Source organism: Pantherophis guttatus, chromosome 18 (genome assembly GCF_059756535.1).
Source record: "Pantherophis guttatus breed Tessera chromosome 18, ASM5975653v1, whole genome shotgun sequence".
NCBI lineage: Eukaryota > Metazoa > Chordata > Lepidosauria > Squamata > Colubridae > Pantherophis > Pantherophis guttatus.
Window position 1 is genome coordinate 9,400,066 of NC_142080.1, and position 10,833 is coordinate 9,410,898.

Sequence of the window (10,833 nt, forward strand, 5' to 3'; positions counted from 1 at the left end):
AGAGGCGGAGAGCACCTGGGCAGCGGAGAAACTCCAGCCATGGGGGCGGGGCTTCTGGAGATTGGGCGTGGCTTCTGCGCAGGTGAGCATCTCTGCCACCTGCGGCTCCTGCAGATCGAAGGCAAATCCGTCGAGGTCTCTCTGCTTCTCCACCTGCCAAGGACCCTCTCTCTCTCGCCAGCCCCATGGAGGGCTCCCGGCTGCCTCTCCCGTCCCTCCTTGGCCTCTTCGGCGCCCTCCTGATGCTCTCCCCGGAGCTGCTCCAGGGGACAGCCGGGAACCTTTTCGAACAGCCCGCCACTAATCCGGAGGTGCAGCAGGTCCTCGCCTTCGCCGTGGAGCAATACAACAAGGACACAGGTGACAGCACCAACTATTTCAAGGTGCTGCGCCTTGTGAAGTTGCTGAGAGAGGTGGGTGTCTGGAGGTGGGGAGGATATTTTGGGGGTGGAGGCAGGTTTGTTGGATCCTTGGAGTAGCCAAAGGACTTGGGATTGTTCTGGAAACAATATCAAGAGCTATTAGACTTATATCCCGATTCACAGTGCTTTCCAGCCCTCTCCAAGGGGTGGACAGAGTCAGCCTCTTGCCCCCCAGCCATCGGGGTCCTCATTTTACCCACCTCGGAAGGCCGAGTTAACCTTAAGCCGGTCAGAATCGAACTGCTGGCAGTCGGCAGAATAAGCCTGCAATCTATCCAGAGGGAAGGAGCGAGGGAGAGAGAAAGGGGGGAAGGGAGGAGGGAGGGAGGAAGGAAGGAAGGGAGGGAGGAAGGAAGGAGGGAGGAAGGAAGGAAGGAAGGAAGGAAGGAAGGAAGGAAGGAAGGAAGGAAGGAAGGAAGGAAGGAAGGAAGAGCATTTAGACTCATATACTGCTTCACAGTGCTTTACAGCCCTCTCTAAGGATGGAAGGCTGCCAATCTCGAGCCAGTCAGGATTTAACTGCCGAACTGGTAGCAGTCAGCAGGAATACTCTGCAGTATTGCATTCTACCCACTGTGCCTTCCGGGCTCTTAATAGAAGGGTTTGGGGGGGGCTGGAGGGAGCTTGGGGGGGGTTTCTATGGGGAGGATTGTTATTGTGGCCCAAAAGGCCATGATTTCTGCTGTTGGTATCTGAAAGGGAAATATTTCCTCTTGAACTGTTGTTCTTGCTGCTCTCAAGGCATAAAGTGCTTTCCGGGTTGCAACCGATGAAGCCGATCATGTTTTGTAACTAATTAAAAGGCCATGTACTTATTTTTAAATCCAGGTGTTTATTCTGAGCTTCTACCATTTTATGGTGGAGTTGGTGGAAACAACATGTAAAAAGAAGGCCGGTTCGACAGCCACATATCAGGACATCCAGAAATGTGAGGAACTTCCAGGGAATCAAAAGGTGAGATTGGATTCCAAATTCCGATGATCTATTTGCGGTTTAATTGATAAATGAAATCAATTGATTTCCTGCCTTCTCTGAGCTCAGCAGCCACCTCTGCAAAGTTAGGTTTAAATTATTTGCATGGACGATTCAAAACATTAGGGGTGACACCATAGCGGTGTTTGCTATTTGAGGGGCTGCCCCAAAGAAAACGGGGGTCAGCCTATTCTCCAAAGCACCTGAAGGCAGGACGAGAAGCAACAGATGGAGACACATGAAATAGTAGCACCGCTTTATAATGCCTTGATAAGGCCACCCTTGGAATATCGCATCCAGTTTTGGTCGCCATGATATTTAAAAAAGGATGTTGAGACTTTAGAAAGAGTGCAGAGAAGAGCCAAAAAGGAGGATGAGGGGGCTGGAGACAAAAACATACAAAGAACGGTTGCAGGAATTGGGTATATGAATTATCTAGGACCAGAATGTTTAGTATATTTTAATTGGTTTTTTATTATTAACGTTTGTATTACATGTATTTTTATCGTTCGCTGTTCACCGCCCTGAGTCCCTTAGGAATAGGGCGGTATATAAATTTAATAAATAATAAATAATAATAATAATAATAATGTCTACTTTAATGAAAAGAAGGACCAGGGGAGACAAGATAGCAATATTCCCATATTTGAGGGGCTGCCACAAAGAGGAGGGGGTCAACTTATTTTCCAGAGCTCCAGAAGGCCAGAGAAGAAGCAACAGATGGAAACTTTTGAAGGAAAGAAGAAACCTAGAACTAAGGAGAAACTTCCCAAAGATGTTCCAAAAATGAACCATTAGGATTTGCTTTCCTCCAGAAATTCTGGAAGTTTCAATGATACGACAAATGGTTGTCTGAAACACTACAGGGTCTCTTGTTTGAAACAATGGACTAAGTGATCTCCAATGTCCCTTCCAACTCTCTTTTTCTCTTTCATTCCCTTCCAGAAACGAATCTGCTTCTTTAAAGTTATACAACTCCGTAAGGTCCTGTTCAAGTTCATGTCGGAATTGGCAGTCACTCTCTGTACCTGAGCTGGACCTCCGCAGGACCTCTTCTGCTCCGGCTAAGGATTCTGAGGGTGTCCTGCAGCCGAGCAACATCTGGTGGGCAAGCTGGCTTCACACCAAGCTCTGCTTCTAATGATACCAATCAAGAATGAGACGGTTTCCTTCAGCCCAAATTCCCATCTTCTGCGTTTCTGAGATTGTTCCCCGACATCCAGGGAGGCCTTTTCCTGCCCTTCTCCTCCTTTCTATCATTTTCATCTTTGAGAAGAATCAATATTTTGCTAATTCAGTTCATTCATCTTAATAAAGCTTTTGTCCTGATGTTTCCGGCTTGTGTGCCTTTCTTGTCCAAATCCCGTCCAACCTTCCGGATTTGACACCCACAGAACAAGGACGCCATGGCTGCTCCAAGAAAGTCCAGCTGGGGGAAATGGGGGTCTCCCTGGGCTTCTGCTTTGCCCGTCCATCTGGTCTTTTGTAACCCATGACTGTCCCACCTGGGAGGAAGGGAGGCCATCAGAGACCCCTGAAGCATCCTTGGCTGGAACTGCAACAGCTGCCAGATGCTGAATGGGGAAGGGGGGGAGGGAGGGAGGGAAGGAAAGAAAGGAAGAAAGGAGAGGGAGGGAGGGAGGGAGGGAAGGACGGAAGGAGAGAAGGAAGGAAGGAAGGAAGGAAGGAAGGAAGGAAGGAAGGAAGGAAGGAAGGAAGGAAGGAAGGAAGGAAGGTTGCTTAAAATCTGTCCACGGATCATCACCTTTCTTTTTTTTTTTATTAAAAAGTTTTTTTTATTTTAAATACATTAAAACACCATTAAATATCAAACATGTAAAAACAACAAGAAGTAACACGACCAAAAACAAAATATCATTTTCTTTTCAGCTATATACGGATCATCACCTTTCGATTTCTCACGCCCCCAACCTCCATATCCGCCCCTCCCCACCATCTACTCAGAAAGATGCCAAGATGCCCCTTGGCTGTAAACTCTCCATGGGGAGGAGGGGGCTTTCAGGGTGACAATCTTGGGGGTCCCAAACTCCTCTTTATCCACGTGGCTAAAGGCAGCCTTGGCTTCTGCTTAGGAAACACACAACCAGGCTAACAGATTAACAGAGCTGGAAGGGACCTTGGAGGTCATCTAGTCCAGCCCCCACTCCACCCCGCCGCCCTTGGCTTCTGCTCAGGAAATACACAACTAGCAGGAGCGCTGACGTTTTGTAGCAGACCCGGAGTAGTAACTCAACTGTCTCCCACCTTCCCAGACTTCAGCCTAACCTCAACTAGGGGGGAGAATTGGGCCAAAGGGGAACCCAAAGCGCACAGAGGCGGAGAGCACCTGGGCAGCGGAGGCAGTCCATCCATGGGGGGGTGGGGCTTCTGGAGAATGGGCGTGGCCTTCCCCCAGGTGAGCGTCTCTGCCACCTGCGGGTCCTTGCACATCGAAGGCAAATCCGTCGAGGTGGCTCTACTTCCCCGCCTGCCAGAGACCCTCTCTCTCTCGCCAGCCTCATGGAGCACTCCCGGCTGCCTCTCCCGTCCCTCCTCGGCCTCTTCGGCCCCCTCCTGATGCTCTCCCTGGAGCTTCCCCTGGGGATAGCCAGGAGGACTTTCGAGCTGCCCGCCACTGATAAAGGGGTGCAGAAAGTGCTGACCTTCGCCGTGGAGCAATACAACAAGGACACAGGTGACAGCACCAACTATTTCAAGGTGCTGCGTTTTCTGAAGGCAGTGAGAGAGGTGGGTGCCTGGCGATGGGGAGGATAGTTTGGGGGTGGAGGCAGCCTTGTTGGATCCTTGGAGTAGCCAAAGGACTCGGGATTGTTCTGGAAACAATATCAAGAGCGGTTAGACTTATATCCCGCTTCACAATACTTTCCAGCCGTCTGTAAGCGGTGGACAGAGTCGGCCTCTTGCCCCCCCCAACCATCTGGGTCCTCCTTTTACCCACCTCGGAAGGCTGAGTTAACCTTAAGCCGGTCAGGATTGAACTGCTGGCAGTCGGCAGAATTAGCTTGCAATCTAACCACTGGGAGGGTGGGGGGGAGGAAGGAAGGAAGGAAGGAAGGAAGGAAGGAAGGAAGGAAGGAAGGAAGGGGGAAGGAAGGAAGGAAGGAAGGAAGGAGGGAGGGAGGGAGAAAGGAAGGAAGAGGGAAGGAAGGAAGGAGGGAGGGAGGGAGGAAGGAAGGAAGGAAGGAAGGAAGGAAGGAAGGAAGGAAGGAAAGTAGATAAGTAGCAATGGTAAGGACGGAAGGCTGCCAATCTTGAGCCAGTCGAACTGGTAGCAGTCAGCAGAAAAACTCTGCATTACTTCAGTCTACCCACTGTGCCTTCAGGGCTCTTAACAGAAGAGTTTGGGGGGGCTGGAGGGAGCTTGGGGGGTTTTTCTATGGGGAGGATTGTTATCGTGGCCCAAAAGCCCATGACTTCTGCTATTCGTACCTAAAAGGGAAATATTTCCTCTTGAACTGATGTTCTTGCTGCTCTCAAGGCATAAAGTGCTTTCCGGGTTGCAACCGATGAAGCCGATCAGGTTTTCTAATTAATTAAAAGGCCTCGTGTACTTATTTTTAAACCCAGATGCATGATTGGAACGAACACCATCTTATGGTGGAGTTGGTAGAAACAAGATGTAAAAAGAGAGCCGGTATGATAATGACCTATAAGAACTTCCAGAAATGTCCTCTACTTCCAGGGAATCAAAAGGTGAGATTGGATTCCAAATTCCGATGATCTATTTGCCGTTTAATTGACAAACGAAATCAATTGATTTCCTGCCTTCTCTGAGCTCAGCAGCCACCTCTGCAAAGTTAGGTTTTAATTAAACGGGGGGGGGTCTTCACCTGAACCCCCCCTCCCTTGCTCTACCTCTCTCCTGCTCTGCCCAGCCTGACTTTGCTCTTCCCCAGTTTCTTTCTTTTTTTTTTTAAATATACTTTATTAGTTTTATGGTTAAAAGCATCAAATCTCTACTAAAATCAGAAGTGCAGTGTTTGTACCTATTTATAAAATATACATCAGATATACTTCACTTTTAAATTGCAAGAAATAAGCATACCCTGACATCATGATTTTATCCTACTGTTTAACCATTCGTACCACTTTTCCCATACTACATGGTGTTTTGATTTCTCGTCGTTATTTAGCTCGTTCGTTAGTTTTGTCATTTCTGCGCACTCTGAAATTTTATTTATTCATATTTCCTCTGGTGGTATGGTTTTCTCTTTCCAAAATTCCGCATACACTAATCTGGCCGCTGTTGCAATATGAATTACAAGTTGAATTTTATCTTTAGTAAATCCATCCCTGATTATTCCCAAAAGAATAACATCCACTCTCTCACTCTCGGTCAGCCGTTCCTCTCTTCCCCTTCGGATTCAGACTCCGACAGGGACAGGACAGGACCCTTGGAACATTACGTCCAGTTTTGGCTGCCACGAGATGAAAAAAAAAGATGTTGAGACTCTGGAAAGAGTGCAGAGTAGAGCAGCAAAGTTGATGAAGGATCTGGAGACAAAAACATACGAAGAACGGTTGCAGGAATTGGATATGCCCCGTTTAATGAAAAGAAGGACCAGACGTTTAATGAAAGACGTTTAATAAAAGACGTTTAATGAAAAGACAGGATAGCAAGGAGCCTTGGTGGCGCAGTGGACTAAGTGCTGTTAAAGTAGCACTTAGCTGCCAGCTGCCTGCAATTACTGCGAGTTCAAATCTCACCAGGCTCAAGGTTGACTCAGTCTTCCATCCTTCCGAGGTAGGTAAAATGAGGATCCGGATTGTGGGAGCAATAAGCTGATTTTGTATAAAAAAAAGAACACCGCTTGGTGGGGGGGGGGGCGAAAGCCCTACTAAGCAGGTAGATACAAAAAAGAATGAAGGCTATTGCTTAACGCATTGTAAGCCTCCCTGAGTCTCCGGAGAAGGGCGGCATATAAATCGAACCAATAAATAAATAAATAAATAAATAAATAAAGAGGGAGGGGAGGGAGGGAGGGAGAGAAGGAGAGAAGGAGGGGAGGAGAAAAAAGGAAGGATTGAGATGGACGGAAGGAAGGAAGGAAGAATAACAGAATGAAAGCATTGGAAGGGACCTTGGAGGTCATCTAGTCCAACCCTCTGCTCGGGCAGGAAACCCGGCCAATCCTGTATAAATCGAACCGATAGATAGATAGATAGATAGATAGATAGATAGATAGATAGATAGATAGATAGATAGATAGATAGATAGATAGACAGACAGACAGACAGACAGATAAATAGCAGTATTCCAATATTTGAGGGGCTGCCCCAAAAGGGAGGGGGTCAACTTATTTTCCAAAGGGTGTCAGAATATTCATGACTGGGAAGTCATAACAAGGTCAGCCAATTGGGAGCTGAGACAGACGGGAGCCAGGCTGTGTCTTAGACTGCAGCTTCTGAGTCTGTGCAGAGCTAAAGTGAGACTGGTCTCTCGGCTGTGTGTGATCACGTCTGCTGATCTGAGCTGAAGAACCACTGTTGGTATTGCACGTATACTTTATGTGTTGTTATGAATATAAAGAAGTTAAGGAATCAGTTATCTGGGTGTGCTTCTGGATTTGATTTTTGCAAGAAACTCAGGCAAAGGGCAGGACAAGAAACAATGCAGGGAAACTTTGGAGAGAAGCAACCTAGAACTAAGGAGAAACTTCCTAACAGTGAGAAAAATGAACCATAGGGCTGCTTTCCTCCAGAAGTTGTGGATGCTCCATCACGGGAAGTTTATTGAAACGATAAATGTTTCTCTGAAATGCTACAGGGTCTCTTGTTTGAACAAGGGGTTGGACTAGATGATCTCCAAGATCCCTTCCAACTCTGGTTTTCTCTTTCATTCCCTTCCAGAAACCAACCTGCTACCTTAACGTTCCAGACCCCAAACCACTATTTTTCAAAATGATTTTGGCAATCACCATCTGTAACTGAGCTGGACCTCCGCAGGACCTCTTCTGCTCCGGCTAAGGATTCTGAGGGTGTCCAGCAGCCGAGCAACCTCTGGTGGGCAAGCTGGCTTCAGACCAAGCTCTGCTTCTTCTGGCACCAATCAAGAAGGAGACGGTTTGCTTCAGCCCAAATTCACATCTTCTGCGATTCTGAGATTGTTCCCCGACATCCAGGGAGGCCTTTTCTTGCACTTCTCCTCTTTTCTATCATTTTCATCTCTGAGAAGAATCAATATTTTGTGAATTCATTTTATTAATCTTAATAAAGCTATTGTCGTGATGTTTCCAGCTTGTGTCCTTTTCTTCTCCAAATCCCGTCCAACCTTCCAGTTTTGACACCCACAGCACAAGGACACCATGGCTGGTCTGAGAAAGTCCAGCTGGGGGAAATGGGCTTCTGCTTTGCCCGTCCATGTGGTCTTTTTTAACCCATGACTGTCCCACCTGGGAGGAAGGGAGGCCACCAGAGACCCCTGAAGCATCCTTGGATGGAACTGCAACAGCTGCCAGATGCTGAATGGTGAAGGGGGGGAGGGAGGGAGGGAAGGAAGGAAAGGAAGAAATAAAGGAGAGGGAAGGAGGGAGGGAGGGAGGGAAGGAAAAGAAGGAAGGAAGGAGAAGGCAACAGTCCAAAAAGATGGTGAGCAGGATGGGAAGAGTCTCTGAGAATGTTATGCAACTTCCTCAAACAGCGAGATTCGAAGATGTCGTCCAGGGCTGGGAGCTGGCGTCCGATGATATTCCGGGCAGTTTTAATGATTCTCTGTAGAGCTTTTTTTGTCCGCTACAGAGCTGCTCCCATTCCATGCAAGAATGCCGTATGTCAGGACACTCTCCATGGTGCTGCGATAGCAGGACAGAAGGAGATGCCGAGATAGATTTATCGCCTTAAAAGGGAAATACGTGGTAGGCAAGTTAATATACTGGATTTATATTTGGGTGTAGGTTTAAAATAAAGGACTTTCCCATCAAGGATGGAGCATAAATGACCCGGATGAGGGGATGGAAAGGGAACTCATCAAATGTGCAGAAGCTGGTGGAAATAACAAACACTTTAAAACTTGAAGTCTTGTGGACTTCAACTCCCAGAATTCCTCAGCAAGCTTTGCTGGCTGATCCATAAGGCTTTGCTGGCTGAGGAATTCTGGGAATTGAAGTCCATAAGTCTTAAAGTTGCCAAGGTTGGAGACCGTTAGAGATAGGTTCAAGATCCAGAAGGATGTAGACAGATATGAACACTGGGCCCTAACCGACAAAATGCAATTCATTAGTGAGAAAAGTAAGATTTTTCGCTTAGGTAGAAAATAACAAAATTTCCTACCTAAGAGAAGCAACCTGGAGTTAAGGAGAAACTTCCTAACAGTGAGGACAATTAACCCGTGGAACAGCTTGCCACAAGAAATCATGGGCGCTCCATTACTGGAGGTTTTTAACAAGAGACTTCTTGTTGTTAGTTGCGAAGTCGTGTCCGACCCATCGCGACCCCATGGACCACGTTCCTCCAGGCCTTCCTGTCCTCTACCATCCTCTGGAGTCCATTTAAGCTCACGCCGACTGTCACTGAAGGACTCCATCCAGCCACCTCCTTCTCTGCCGTCCCCTTCTTCTTCTTTTGCCCTCCATCATTCCCAGCATTGGGCTCTTCTCCAGGGAGTCCTTCCTTCCTTCTCGTTAGGTGGCCAAAGCATTTGAGTTTCCTCTTCAGGATCTGGCCTTCTAGAGAACAGTCAGGGTCGATCTCCTCTAGGACTGACCGGTTGGATGGCCTTGCAGTCGAAGGGACTTGCAGGAGACTTCTCCAGCACCAGAGTTCAAAGGCCTCCATTCTTTGGCCTTCTCAGCCTTCCTTATGGACCAACTTTCCCAGCCATCCATTGCAACTGGGAAAACCATCACCTTGACTAGACACACTTTTGTTGACAGGGTGATGTCTCTGCTTTTGTTTATGCTGTCTAGATTTGCCTTAGCTTTCCTCCCCAGGAGCAAGCGTCTTTTAATTTCTTGGCTGCAGTCCCCATCTGAGGTGGTCTTGGAGCCCAGAAAAACAAAATCTGTCACTACCTCCATTATTTCCCCATCTATTTGCCAGGAATTGAGGGGTTCAGATGCCATGATCTTAGTTTCCTTAATGTTGAGTTTCAAGCCACCTTTTGCACTTTCCTCCTTCACCCGCATCAAGAGGCTCTTTAGTTCCTCTTTACTTCCTGCCATTAGAGAGGTATTATTTGCAATATCTGAGGTTGTTGATATTTGTCCCGGCAATCTTAATTCCAAATTGTGATTCATCTAGCCCCGCCATTCTCATGAAGTGCTCTGCATATAAGTTAAATAGGCAGGGCAACAGTAGACAGTAGAAATTTTCCGAACTCCTTTCCCAATTTTGAACCAATCAGTGTTTCCGTGCCCAGTTCTCAGTTGCTTCCTGACCCGCATATAGGTTTCTCAAGAGACAAATAAGATGGTCTGGCACTCCCATCTCTTTAAGAACTTGCCACAATTTGTTGTTTTCCAAACAATCAAAGGCTTTAGCGTAGTCAAGGAAGCAGAAGTAGATGTTTTTCTGGAACGCCCTAGCTTTCGCCATGATCCAGCGTATGTTGCCAATTTGATCTCAAAGGCTTTGGCATAGTCAAGGAAGTAGAAGTATCGGTAGATGTTTTTCTGGAACGCCCTAGCTTTCTCCATGATCCAGCGTACTTTGGCAATTTGATCTCTAGTTCCTCTGCCTCTTCGAAATCCTGCCTGCAGTTCTGGTAGTTCTCGATCCACATACTGCCGGAGCCTAGCTTGTAGGATTTTGAGCATAACTTTTACTAGCATGTGAAATGAGTGCAACGCTGCGGTAGTTTGAACATTCTTTGGTATTGCCTTTCTTTGGAATTGGAAAGTAAACTGACCTTTTCCAATCCTGTGGCCACTGATGAGTTTTCCAAATTTGCTGACAAATTGAGTGTAGCGCTTTTACTGCGTCGTCTGTTAAGATTTTGAATAGCTCAGCTGGAATACCCTCACCTCCAGTAGCTTTGTTGTTGCTCAGTTTTCCTAGGGCCCATTTGACTTCGCATTCTAGGATGTTTGGCTCGAGGTCAGTGACCATCCCATGGTGGCTATCAGGGACGTTAAGCTCGTTCTTGTATAGTTCTCCTGTGTACTTTTGCCACCTCTTCTTAATCTCTTCTGCCTCTGTTAGGTCCCTGCCATTTTGGTCCTTTATCATGCCCATCTTTGCATGAAATGTTCCCTTTGTGTCTCCAATTTTCTTGAAGCGATCTCTGGTCCTCCCTATTCTCTGGTTTTCTTCTATTTCTTTGCACTGTTCATTTAAGAAGGCATTCTGATCTCTTCTAGCTATTCCCTGGAATTCTGCCTTCAGTTGGGTGCATCTGTCTCTCTCTCCCTTGCCTTCCGCTTCCCTTCTTTCCTCAGCTATTCGCAAAGCTTCCTCAGACAGCCACTTATCTGGAATGGTA

The 10,833-nt window shown here is 47.1% G+C and overlaps 1 protein-coding gene, 1 long non-coding RNA gene and 1 pseudogene across 2 annotated transcripts; 2 read left to right on the forward strand and 1 right to left on the reverse strand.

Moving 5' to 3' along the window:
• LOC132709274 (cystatin pseudogene) overlaps positions 1–10,833 on the reverse strand; it is a 63,480-nt pseudogene that overhangs the window by 19,826 nt on the left and 32,821 nt on the right.
• Positions 278–2,512, forward strand: LOC148111539 (uncharacterized). The gene is made up of 3 exons (XR_015730428.1): positions 278–413; positions 1,251–1,376; positions 2,340–2,512. It is a non-coding gene; the product is annotated as an uncharacterized LOC148111539 (long non-coding RNA).
• Positions 3,915–7,649, forward strand: LOC148111540 (cystatin-like). Its single transcript, XM_087881019.1, has 3 exons — positions 3,915–4,142; positions 4,983–5,108; positions 7,266–7,649. The coding sequence occupies exons 1-3, from the start codon at positions 3,915–3,917 to the stop codon at positions 7,344–7,346; spliced, it is 435 nt and encodes a 144-aa protein (XP_087737145.1). The 3' UTR covers positions 7,347–7,649.

What these genes read in the sequence shown, in the direction of transcription:
- LOC148111540 (XM_087881019.1), top strand. Translation starts at nt 3,915, where the DNA reads ATGGAGCACTCCCGGCTGCCTCTCCCGTCCCTCCTCGGCCTCTTCGGC. An exon ending in TTCTGAAGGCAGTGAGAGAG is followed by an intron (nt 4,143 to 4,982) that starts GTGGGTGCCTGG and finishes TTTTAAACCCAG; the next exon opens with ATGCATGATTGGAACGAACA. An exon ending in TACTTCCAGGGAATCAAAAG is followed by an intron (nt 5,109 to 7,265) that starts GTGAGATTGGAT and finishes ATTCCCTTCCAG; the next exon opens with AAACCAACCTGCTACCTTAA.